This window comes from Phlebotomus papatasi, chromosome 3 (genome assembly GCF_024763615.1).
Source record: "Phlebotomus papatasi isolate M1 chromosome 3, Ppap_2.1, whole genome shotgun sequence".
NCBI classification, from domain to species: Eukaryota; Metazoa; Arthropoda; class Insecta; order Diptera; family Psychodidae; genus Phlebotomus; species Phlebotomus papatasi.
In genome coordinates this window covers 11970837-11984173 of record NC_077224.1, presented here as the reverse complement: position 1 = coordinate 11984173, position 13337 = coordinate 11970837, and the positions used below count along the sequence as shown (strand labels likewise).

Below are 13337 nucleotides of genomic sequence, written 5' to 3'. Positions count from 1 at the left end.
AACTAAAACCTTCCCAGAACACAGAAAATTTCCCTTTGTCCCGATAGGCGATACTGATAATTTCCCAAAACACAGAAAGTTTCCCTTTGCTCTAAAGGACGAAAATAAAATCATTCCCAAATCACAGAAAATTTCTCTTTGCCCTATAGGATGAAACTGGAAACGTTTCCAAGACACAGAAAATTTCCCTTTGTCCCGAAGGACGAAACTGAAAACTTCCCAAAACAAAGAAAATTTCCCTTTGCCCTAAAGGACGAAACTAAAACCTTCCCAGAACACAGAAAATTTCCCTTTGCCCCGACAGACGATACTAAAAACATTCCCAGAACACAGAAAATTTCCCTTTGCCCTAAAGGACAAAACTAAAAACATTCCCAAGACACAGAAAATTTCCCTTTGTCATAATTTGTAAACGTCTTTGGCAAAATAGTTTTTCCTGTATTGGTATTCTGTAACAGTATGAAAATGTCATATGACAAATTTAAAATATTATTGTGGTAAATTAAATAAAAAATCAAAAATCCGATTTAAGTATATCAGTTTCTAGGAGCTTCATAGAGGTCTTCCAATTGCCGTTCGATGTTCACTAACCTTTAATATTGTCCTGCCCCCGAATATACCACGGAAATTCGTCTTATTACATTGTCATATCGTTACAGAATTGCTCCACTGGTCTAAAGCTCTAATAATAACACTAAATACACACAGCACATACACTGCTGGCAATAATCATAGCTCCACTTTTTCATTCTGGAAAAACTTTTAAATTTTTTTTTTGGAAAAAAATAAAATCATTTGAAGGTATTTTCGAACCAATATGAAAAATTGCCATTTGAATTTCATACCGTTAGAACTGTGAGTACTGTGATAGAATCATTATCAAAATTACGATTTTCGGGTGGCAATAATTATAGCTCCACTTAATAAATTTGGCTCCAGGGTATTTATTTTCAATCAGTGAAGGTCAGTATCTTTTAGTAATTTAATTAATAACTTTATTAACCTAATTAGAATAATTTTTATAAAGTTTTTCATGAATTTTGCTGAAATTTTGTAAGGAAAATGTGTAATGAGCAAAAATAAGGGATTAATTAAGGTCTTGAAAGGGATGAAAATTGGCAACCAAAAAATTTCCATAAAAATGACAAGATCATATCACCTTTCATCCGAATTTGTCCGTATAGCCGACATATATGCATTTTAAACCACACCCAGGGCTAAAAACCTTCTTTTGTTAGAGGCAAAAGTGTGCAAATTTCCGTGTTAAAATCGAAAAAACAAGTTTTCTACCGAAATTTGACGTATAATAATTCTGACTGCTTAGTCTCATTATGTCCTGTTGATTCTGCCACATACCAGAATCGCAAGTGACTAAAAGGGTCTTCAGAATACTGAAATAAAAAATTATCAAATAGAAACTTATTGCAGTTTGATGAATAGAAGGTGTTTTAGGTCATTTGAGTGGTTTAAAAATTTTTTTTCAGACAGAACACAAGTTAAGACAAGAAATATCAATTTTTTTATTCGAAAAAAATAATTTTGTAACACCTAAATTAGGTAAAACATCTTCTGTTCATCAAACTGTAAAAAGCTTCTTTTTGATAATTGTTTGTTACAGTATTCTAAAGACCCCCTTAGTCACTTGGGATTCTGTTTTGCGACAAAATCAAGAGGACATGATGAGACTAAGCAGTCAGTATTGTTTTACATAAAATTTCGGTAGAAAACTTGTTTTTTCGATTTTAACACGGAAATTTGCACACTTTTGCCTCTAACAAAAGAAGATTTTTAGCCCTGGGAGTGGTTTAAAATGCATATATGTCGGCTATATGGACAAATTCAGATGAAAGGTGATAGGATCTTGTCATTTTTATGGAAATTTTTTGGTTGTCAATTTTCATCCCTTTCAAGACCTTAATTAATCCCTTCTTTTTGCTCATTGCAAATTTTCCTTACAAAATTTCAGCAAAATTCATGAAAAACTTTATAAAAATTATTCTAATTAGGTTAATAAAGTTATTAATTAAATTACTAAAAGATACTGACCTTCACTGATTGAAAATAAATACCCTGGAGCCAAATTTATTGAGTGGAGCTATAATTATTGCCACCCGAAAATCGCCATTTTGATAATGATTCTATCACAGTACTCACAGTTCTAACGGTATGAAATTCAAATGGTTTGAAAATACCTTCAAAAGATTTTTTTATTTTTAAAAAAAAAAAATTTTTTTCAAAGTTTTTCCAGTATGAAAAAGTGGAGCTATGATTATTGCCAGCAGTGTATTTTTTTTTATAAAACTCGATTGGATTTTAATTTTTTGAGTCTTTCAATGATTCTTAGATAATAAATTCTTCACTTGCCCTTTCCGTTCATTTCTTCGAAGGTTTAGTTAATTGCTCTTTTTAAACTTTATATCTGCATTTCTTCGTCTACATTTTATATCATATCGTTTTTTGCATAGGTCTAAAATTAATTAAAATTCTAAAAAAAAAACAGAAAAAAAATAAAGATAATATTTATATTGCTGGATCTAGATAAAATTTCTTTAAATATTAGATCAAAAAAGCTTTTAACTCTTTCGCGTCCATAGGGTAATGTCATGACTCGGGGAAAAAAGTTTTTTTTGGGTGTTTACATTAATTGCAATCTATCTGTTCGTGCACGACATCATAATAGAAGGATGTAAGATTCTTGGCTCATTTTCTCAAGACTCCAGTTAGATTTCAATTAATGTAAATAGCCAAAAAGAAACTTTTTTCCCCGGGTCATATATGACCCTATGGACGCGAAAGAGTTAAATTGCTGGACCTAATCACTATTTTAAATACTGGACCAGGAAAGCTTTTATAATGTTCGATCTACTTACAATTTCATTAAATACTAAATCAGGAAAGCTTTTAGATTGCTGGATCTAGTTACCATTTCTTTAAATACTAAGTCAGGAAAGCTTTTAAATTGCTCGATCTAGTTACAATTTCACTAAATACTAAATCAGGACAGCCTTTAGATTCTTGGATCTAGTTACAATTTATTTAAATACTAAATCAGGAAAGCTTTTAGATTGCTGGATCTAGTTACAATTTCTTTAAATTCTAAATCAGGAAAGCTTTCAGATTGCTGGATCTAGTTACAATTTATTTAAATACTAAATCAGGAAAGCTTTTAGATTGCTGGATCTGGTGAAATTTTTATTGAATACTGAATCAGGAAGGCATTGGTCTCTTTGTATTTGAGCAATAAAACACATTCATTAACATTATTTTATAAAATCCGTGCTATTAAAAAAAAGTTCCATTTTGTCCTCTCAAACACTTTTAAAGCTCTTATTAAATAATTAAGGTTAAATTGACCATTGTAGGATTTGTGCATTAGAATGGCATTTTTGAATTTTAGATTGTCGTTGAGAATGTTCGGCTGAATTTGATTGAAGATCGCCCACCTGTTAACATTACCTCACCGGGTCCTATTCCAATAAATCTGGCCATTGGCAAGATGAAGATTGAGCGAGATAAGTCCGGAATCTTCTATATTCAGCCAGATTCAAATTATGCCAATCGAGATCAGAATGCTCCTCAGAGTAGTCGAAAGGAGAGAGATCGTGAAGTGATATCGCTGCAATTGATTCTCCAGCAACTCAAGATGGACAATGAGAATCTCAAGAAGCAGCTGAATTCGGCAGAGAAGACTTCAGAGTCCAATCAGTGAGTAAAAAATATAGATTGAACTGGGAATGATAGGATTAATGGGATCCGTTTCTGTTTCAGGTTGAGGGCAAAGCAGGAGAATGAGGTGCTCAAGACTTACTTGAAAGCCGCTCAGGATGACATAACGTCGTTGTTGGATGAGAAACGAACCCTCCTAGATACCGTTCGATCTCTTCAGGTGAGTTTCTCTTTATTTTGCTTTTCAATTAATTTACCTTTTTTTTTTTAATTTTCCTCTAATTGACCTTTAATTGAAATATTGTAAGTTTTCGTGAAATTTTCTGAAACTCTGTATTCCAGAAAAATATCTATAATTTCTTCTTTTTATGTTTACCAAAAATTTTTAGGTTAGGTTTTAAATTTTCTGGAAGTTTTCATGAAAATTTTCCCAAAAAACATAACTAAAACTTTCAGAATCTTGAAAAGATTTGAAATATTGGAAATTTTCATGAAATATATTGAAATTAAACATTTTTGATATGAAATTTTCAATGATGCAAAACATGATAAAGAAAATTTGCTTAAATTAGGATTCGAAATATTGGAAATTTTCACGAAATTTTGTATTTTTTCTACGAAAATTTGTCCACGGCATTCTGAAATTTATTCAACTTTCCTTTATTATCAGTTTTTTTGTTATAAGGGTTTAAAATAATTAAAATTCCACTGAAATTTTACGGAATTTTCTGGTAATTCGTGGAAAATTTGTTGCAATTGAGTGAAAATGTTTTGTCTTCGATAATTATCCAGGAGACTTCTTTAAATTGGGTTTTGAAATATTGAAAAGTACTCGTTTATTTTTCAATTTTTTTAATGCTGAAGTTGAAAATTTTCAATGATTGATAAAAAACTTTGAAAATTCTTGAAATATTCATGAAATATTGGAAATTTACATATTGTTCTTTGAAATTTCCTATTTTCATGGGAAATTATTTGAAGCTCAGTCTAAGAAATTATTACATTTTGCCTTTATCATAGTTTTTTTTTCAAATTAGGTTTTGAAAAATTGGAAATTTTCATGAAATTTTGTATTTCTTTACGAAAATTTGTTCATGAGAATCCGTAATTTATTCAACATTGGCTTCTTTCCACAAATTTATTAATAATATTTCTTATTTTTTGAAATTTCTATGAAACTCAACGAAATTTTGTGAAAATGTTCTAGTTTTGGTTATTCATCAGACTTCTTCAAATTATGCTTCATAATGTTAAGAATTTGCTGATTATTTTTCAAATTTTCTTCACTGAAATTGCTTTTAATCATGTATTCTGAATTGGAAAAAACGACTCTTGAAATTTTTGGAAATTTTCATGAAATTTTTGGAAAAATCACATGAGTTTTTTTTTAAAATTTTCTGTTTTTAAATAGATAACATTTGAAATGGAGTCCAAAAAATATATATAGTGTCATTCTTACCACGCTTCTCCAAATTAGGTTTTGAAAAATTGGAAATTTTCATGAAATTTTGTATTTCTTATTGAAAACTTATCCATGAGAATCCGTAATTTATTCAACATTGGCTTCTTTCCACAAATTTATTAATAATAGTTCTTCATTTTTAAAATTTTAATGAAACTTAACGAAATTTTGTGAAAATGTTTTGGTTTTGTTCATTCATCAGACTGCCTTAAACTAAGCTTAAATTATGCTTCGTAATGTTGAGAATTTGTAGATTATTTTTCAAATTTTCTTCACTGAAATTGCAATAAATCATGAATTATGAATTGAAAAAAAACGACTCTTGAAATTTTTGGAAATTTTCGTGAAATTTTTGGAAATTTTCATGAAATTTTTGGAAAAATCACATGAGTTTTTAAAATTCTCTGTTTTTAAATAGAAAATATTTGAAATGGAGTCCAAAAAGTATATATAGTTTCATTCTTACCATGCTTCTTCAAATTAGGTTTTGAAATATTGGAAATTTTTACGAAATTTTGTATTTTTTCAATGAAATTTTGTCATTGGAGATCTGAAATTTATTCAACATTGGATTTTTTCTGAAAATTTCCTAATAATGGCTTCAAATGTTAAAAATTCTGGTGAAATATACAAAAATTTTACAAATTTTTAGGAAAAAATTCACAGAATTCAGTCGTTCAGTAAGCTGCTGCAAATTAAGCATCAGGATATTGAAAATTACTTGCTTTTATTTCACAAGATTTTTATTTAGTTGATATTAATCCTGAATTGAAAAGTAGCTATTAAAATTTTGAAAATTTTAATGAAATTTTGGAAATTTACAATTTTTCTTCAAGGAAAAAACCTTTTAAATTTTGTCTAAGAATATATTGAATGTCGCTTTTGTCGTGTTTCTTTAAATTAGGTTTTGCAATCTTCATGAATGTTTTATTTCAATGAAAATTTATCCATGAAGATCTGAAATTTAATCTACATTGGATTCTTTCTGCAAATTTTATAAACTTTTAATGAAAATTTGATCAAATGAAGTTAAAAGGTTTATTTTTCGGTCGATCAGTAAATTGCTTGTGTTTATTCTTAAAAATACTTGTACTACAGTTGCTGTGAATCCTGAATAGATAAATTACTCTTGAAATGTTGGAAAATTTCACACGAAACTTTGGAAATTTTCAAATATTTTTTGAAATCCTCTGTTTTTCAAAAGGAAAACCATTTGAAGTTCAATATAAGAGTATATTAAATTTTGCTTCACACATTTTTTCACATTTTTTGAAATTAGGTTGTGAAATTTTGGAAATTTTCACGAAATTTTGTAGTTTTTCGATGAAAATTTGTCCATGAGCATCGGAAATTAATACAACATTTAATTTTTTCCACAAATTTATTATTCAGAGCTTCAAATCCAAGAATTTCAATTAAATTTTAAATTCTTTAAATGAAAATTCGTTAAAACCTTTACGATCCTGATTTATTTGTAGCTACCTTAATCTTTCTTATCTTTTATTTCTTAAAATATTAATACTGAAGTTAATATTAGGTCTGAATTTTGATGTTAGATTTTGAAATTTTGGAAATCTTCTTGAAATTTTCACGAAATTTTGTAGTTTTTCGATGAAATTTGTCCATGAGCATCGGAAATTAATACAACTTTGATTTTTTTTCCACAAATTTATTAATCAGAGCTTCAAATCCAAGAATTTCAATGAAATGTTAAATTTTTTAAATGAAAATTCGTTAAAATCTTTACAATCCTTATTTATTTGTAGCTTCCTTTATCTTTCTTATCATTTATTTATTAAAATATTAATACTGAAGTTAATATTAGGCCTGAGTTTTGATGTTAGATTTTGAAATTTTGGAAATTTTCTTGAAATTTTCATGAAATTTTGGAAATTTTATGTTTTTTCTCACCGAACAATCTAATTTTTCTTGTTAAATATTTCCAATGAGTTTTTCGAGATTTTCATGAAAGTTTTTAATGCAATTTTAGCAACAACTGACGCAAGCTGAAACAAATAAGAATGTAGGAAATAGATAGCACAACTGTATGGACTGTATACAATGCTGTGGTGAAAACAACAATTCGTAGATGACTTATTCGTTTTTTTTTTTTGGAAAATTCTAATACCCAGACATGATGCAGGTAAATGTTAGAAAACTTCCTTCATGGTATTGTCGCAATTTCACCATCAAATTTCCTTTTCCTTTTGGGGTGGAAAAAATGAGTTTTCAACATTAATTTCTTGCAAATCACGTGCGTTTCTCACGGCAATTAGCACCAAGCCAGGAGGAGCTTTTGTGTTGAAATTCCTGCACAATTTTGCCCATCTGCAGTGGGAAAATGTGAAAGAAAATGTGCATTTGACGCATTATGAGGCGTCTATAATGAGTGCAATAGAAACTTTTGTCTCCTTTTCATTTTAAATATATTTTATTTTGCCTAGAACTTTTCATGCTCTGCTGAGCAATTTTATTTTTTATCAAGGAAAATGGAAATTTTACGCGATGAATAAATTTTGGGGAGTAAAACCAGTTCAAAAGGATATTAATTCAATGTGAAAGCGAAGGTTAAATGGGAGCAAAGATGTTAAAGGGTGAAAAGGCAAAGAGTTAAGCAACGTATTCACTTAATTCCGTGATCAATTAATTGAAATTCAAATATCTCAATTAATATTGACTTTTTGATGTTACTATTTCATAGAAAAAAAGAAAGAAAGAATTATTTTATTGTGCATAATATTACTGAAATATATAGCAATTATACTTTGCCCTCTAACAATGAAAACAAAACTGAAATTAGTGAAAGAGAATAAAAGAGTATTTCTCTGCATATTGTGCTTAAGAAAAGTGGGATAAAAAAAATCGTGTTTATGTGTTTTTTAGCTAGACAGAGAGAAATATTATAGAAAAAAAGGAATTCTTAGTACTACAAAGAAAAAAACAAAGAAATAAAAAATATGTAATTGTTGACTGTTTAAGAGACATTTTCAGCTGATAAATTATTTAAGGAAAAAAAAGAAGCAAAGGACTTAAAATTGAAATGAAACTATTTAAAAAAAAGTGTTCATCGTTTTAACCAAGAAAAAAAACCCAGAATATTGATAAATAGAAAAAAAAAACATTTCAATTTTGAATTGATACTTGCGCGAGGAATTTCACTCTAATGAATTCTAACAATTTTCACCATGCATATCATTGAGAATTTACTTTTTTTCTCGCCATTTTTTCATTCTTAAGATTTTTGCTGTGCAAAGAATGAAGAAGAAAGAAGTGTTATTTACTCTAAATGTGATGCTGTTGAATATTTAAATAACTTTATTGAATTATTCTTTTCTTGCTACGATAGTTTTTCCTTGCACTTTTAGACAGAAAAAGTCCTTCCAGGGGTGGATTTTTGTAAATTCGTCGATGGAATATTTAACAAATGATAAAGAGAGGTTAGGAATTTCTTAGGGTACAGTTCCTGAGAAAATATAATTAAATTTGAAAAGTGATATATTTCATTTGATAGTATTTTTTTTATTTGAGTCCTTAAGTCTATTTTTTGAGGTTATGTGCGCTTGAAATTTTGAAATAGTTGATACCCCCTCAGATCAATTAAGAGAGCTGTGGCTCAGTAAGCGAGAGTCCCTAGTTCAGGACTGGAATGGCCCAGGACCAGGGCCTTTTTGATTGCCTACCAATTAACCTGAAATTAATTGTTTGAGGTTATGTATGAGGCATATTTTACTAATAGTTAAGAGGTTATGAATTTCTTAAATGCATTTCCGGAGAATTTATAATTCAATTTGAAAAGTAATATTTCATATGAAATTAACCTATAAGCTGAAAAGACCTACACTTCATTTAAGGTTATGAATTTTAACCTTAAACATATTTTTAAAGGTTATGGAGCTTTAAATATTTGGCGTAATTCGTGCCTCAGTGGCCCAATTGAGAGAACACTTTAATCTTAAATGGATCCAGGAAATTCGGGATTTCTTACAAACTAACCTGCAATTAATTTCTTGAGGTTATGTCTGTGGAATATTTTACAAATAATATGAGAGGTTAAAACTTTCTTAAGATGAATTTCCTGAGATAGTTCAATATAATTTGAAAAGTCATTTCATTTTTAATTAATTTATAGTATGAAAAGGCCTTTACTTCTTTTGAGGTTATGAATATTGACCTTCAGAGTATTTTTGAGGTAATGTAACTTTAAATATTTAGAATTATTTTTGGCCCCAGCTCAATAAACACTGGCTCAGATAGCGAGAGTTCGTCACTTTAACCCTAAATGGGACCAGGAATTTTTGGATTGCCTAACACGTGACCTTCAGTTAATTTCTTGAGGTTATGTATGTGGAATATTTTACAAATAGTAAAGAGAGGTTAAAACTTTCTTAGGATGAACATCCTGAGAAAGTGTAATTTAATTTGAAAAGTCATATTTCATTAAAAATGAACTCATAGCATGAAAAGATATTTCCTTCTTTTAAGGGTTATAAATATTAATCTTAAATCTAATTTCGAGGTTATGTTGTTGTGACTCATTTCTGCATCACAACCATTGTCCCGTATTTACGCGAGATCATGCACGCTCGTTCAAGAAGAGACATGATAGATCATGTTCAGTATCATGAGAAAGTTCTCTGGGAAATTGGTCCTCAAGGAATTTGTAGCCCAGAGATAAAATAACCCCCTTGAATTCATTAGTACCCCTTCAGGGTAATAAACACATCACGCTCATTAGAGAAAAGGCAGGTGATCTCAAAAAGGTCATAAAATCACGATGGGCAAGATATGAGGACCAAGAAGAAAAAAAGGGGTGCATTTGTTGGCTTATTAGGCAGACAAAGGCACCCTCTATTCCTGAAGAGCTCGTAAAATAGATGATCTATGGTGACAAGTTCTTAAGATTACTTTCTCTTCGAGACGGTCGTTAAATTAGAGCTCGCGCCAAGAAGAGCAATAAAATCCTGAAAAAGAAATAGAGATCGACAACGTGTGAGGTCCTTGGTCATCCTAATTAAGCAACCTCTTTCTTAAGGATATATAAGGTATGGGAAAAAACTCTAGAGATAATGAAGGTGGAAAGTTGGACATGCACCGAGCGATCGTCTCCAGACGATCGCTATCTAAAGGGTTGTCCTGAATCACTAATTGGACACCTTCTCACGGGAAATAATGTCGAGAAAATAGGGGGTGAGTGGAGAATTTTGATATAAAAAGGGTAGTTGAATCTAAGGAAGGGGTCAGTCACTGTGTAAACGTGGCCTATGTCATTGGGCAGTGTATTCTTCCTTAAATAAAACAGCTCTAAAAAAAGTGAGTTGTGTTTCACTACTGGATCCGGAGACAACAAGGTGAACCCCCCTCCAGTTGGTTTACCACAATGTAACTTTAAATATTTGGAATGATTGTTGGCCAAATAACTCAGTAAGCTGTTGCTCAGAAAGCGAGGGTCCCCAGTTTAGCCCAAAATGGGGCTAGGAATTTTTGTATTGTGTACCAAGTAATCTTCAATTTAATTTGAAATTAACTTTTAGGTGGAATAGATCTTTATTTTATTTAAGGTTATGAATATAAACCTTAAATCTATTTTTGAGGTTATGTACTTTAAAATATTTGGAGTGATTGGTGCCTCCATAGATCAATAAGCACTGGCTCTGCTACCGAGGATCTCCAGCTTAACCATAAATGGGCCAAGGAATTTTTGTATTGCGTACAAATTAACCTTCAATATTTATTTCTTGAGGTTATGTACATAATGTAGTTTTGGATATTCTGCATTGCAATTAACTTGATATTAATTCTAAGTAACAAAAAGAAGCAATAATGGCAATTATTTATGTTCTTTTCTTTAGAAATTGTCACTCGAAGATGTTTTGCCTTTAAAAGATGTTTTAACCTTCAGTATTTCTTGTAATGTTTCAGATGTTAGGATTCTGGAAAATAAAAAGCAGCACTTCGTTTCAAATCTGAAATTTAACTTGTCAAGTAGTGAACATTGCAATATTTTCTCTATCTTTGCAATAATGCAAAGTGGATCTCATAACCTCAATTTTCAAAACTACATGAGATTTTCGAAGTTTGCATAACCTCGTATCGCATAGTAAAGTGAGCTTTAAACTTATCTAGAAATATTAATTTCTGCTAGTGATAATTTGCACTAAGATTTTCGAGATAACGCAAAAGTCTAATACATTATTAAGATTGCTTAATTCTCTTCATTCTCCTATTTGGCCAAATAATAGGTTAGTTCAGAAAGATTTAGATTATGTCAAAACTAAGCCTTACGGAAACAATATTATGCCAAATATCTGGATCTTCTTTTTTGAAAAATTATCACATCATTAATCACATCTAACTGATTTGAACATTTTTTGTAATTTAAGTAATTGAAATTCTAACCTCAAACAATGTTCTGAGCAATTAAAAAGCTTCTGGATCGTGTATTGTTTTGGTTAATTCCATTAAAAAAGAGTTTTTTGTGTTGATGGTAAAATTTAAAATTGCGTGTACTCTTTGTCCGGATGACATAAAATATTTCTGGTGACAGTTCAATTTTCAAAATTTTCTTGGCATATTGTTTATCGCTTGGATATTTTTTTGGACATCTTAAAATTTGAGGTTATATTTGAAAAAAAGTGAGGTTGTGAAATAAATCCCTCAGTTTAGTAATTTTAATGTGATTCTATCACGTGAAGTGACAGGATTTTCTTTTTAAAGTAGTCTAAGAAGTTGAAATTGAATTGATTCGAAACATTTAGGTTAAAGAATTAAAACCTTTAATTCATAAACTTTTCCATTCATCTTTATCTTTTTTGTGTTTACTGATTTAAATTGTATCCGGATAGAATATCTAATGGAATTTGCAATACAACATGAATTCTATATCTTTTTAAAGTTAATGATAAACATAACCTCAAATATCAAACTAACCTCTTGAAGAAAGAAAACAATGAGGTTTATTAGCAAAATAATTTCTTTAGAATTCAAATTGCAGAGTGTATTTTAAAATAGGGTTTTTCAATACTTTTTTTAGGTTATAGTCAACATAACCTCACATTTTTAACAATTTGGTTAGGAAAAGTAATGAAGCTTGCAGTATATTTATATTGATTCTTCTAATCACACTGATCCTTCAAGTACATGAAAATAAGAAACTTTAAATTTCTCAATCGTATAAAAAGATATTCCGCAAGACGATTTTAGAAAAATCCACCCCAAAATTTTATGAGTAATTTGTGAGATGATAAAATGCAAATAATTGAGTGAATGAGATATTAAGGGTATAAATTCCAAAGATGTGCCACTTTTAATTTGCAAAACTGCTATAATAAAATTGATGAAGAAAAATGCAAAGAGAAATTGGAAATTCCTTGAAAGCGAATGTGATTGTAAATTCAATAATTTTTTTATAGAAAATTTTAATTTTAAAGCAATCGTTTTAATTGGTTTTTTATAGGATTTTTTTTGTACAGATTTTTGTTAGAATGCGTTTTATTTTTTTTTTTTTAAGAGACGTCTGAAGGAGAAATTTTATGACTTATCAATCAAAAGATATAAATAATTTTCTGTTGCATTTACTCGCAGAATATTGTGTATTTTTTTTGTTATGTGAAAGGTATAGCAAAAAAAGAAAAATAAACGAATTGTGGAGAAATGAATGAGAAATAGTAATAAAGTAAATTGCAACACAAAGGATATAAATAAATCATGTAAATGGGATATAAAATAAATTTGAATTTTCTGAAAGACATCGAATTTGACGATAAAATGCGACAATGTCAGAGAATTTGGGGCTTTTTTTTGTCGTCGCGAGTGCAATAGCTCATGGCCCAATATTATTTTGGTTAGGATGAGGAATAAACCTATCGATAATGTCCCTGTGTCATTTGATATCAAGAAAAAAAAAAGTAGAGAATGAAGACGAAAAGAAGCTAAAAAACCTTGTGATTTATGTGTTTGTCATCGTTACACTTTAACTCTTTTCTTAGATTTCTTCCAATTTTCTTCTGTTGTGATTGTTTTGTATGGTTATTGGTAGAAATTGCTCGATTTGATGTTTCCCATTTTCCCATTTCACGGTTTTTGACTCCTTCACCTTCGTCTCTCCTCTCAATCTCTTTTTTTGAGAGCTCCATCAAAAGTTCCAAAAAGCACAAACTTAGCATGAAAACCCTTCAGATATTACATTTATTATTTTTTTGCTACTGAAGAA

General features: G+C 29.6%; 1 protein-coding gene across 6 annotated transcripts in view; it reads left to right on the top strand.

Annotated features, from left to right (window-relative positions):
• Positions 1-12871, top strand: part of LOC129807746 (bridge-like lipid transfer protein family member 3A) — a 59664-nt gene extending 46793 nt beyond the window's left edge. For 4 of the 6 annotated variants that reach the window (XM_055857204.1, XM_055857202.1, XM_055857203.1 and 1 more), the window contains 3 exons: positions 3398-3705; positions 3769-3886; positions 7119-12871. In XM_055857204.1, coding sequence (XP_055713179.1) covers positions 3398-3705; positions 3769-3886; positions 7119-7166 — 474 coding nt within the window. In that variant the 3' untranslated portion in view covers positions 7167-12871. Of the gene's footprint in view, positions 1-3397; positions 3706-3768; positions 4086-7118 lie in introns of those variants that run through there. The other 2 variants (XR_008752310.1, XM_055857200.1) reach the window with 2 other exon arrangements.
• The last annotated feature ends 466 nt before the right edge of the window (positions 12872-13337 follow it).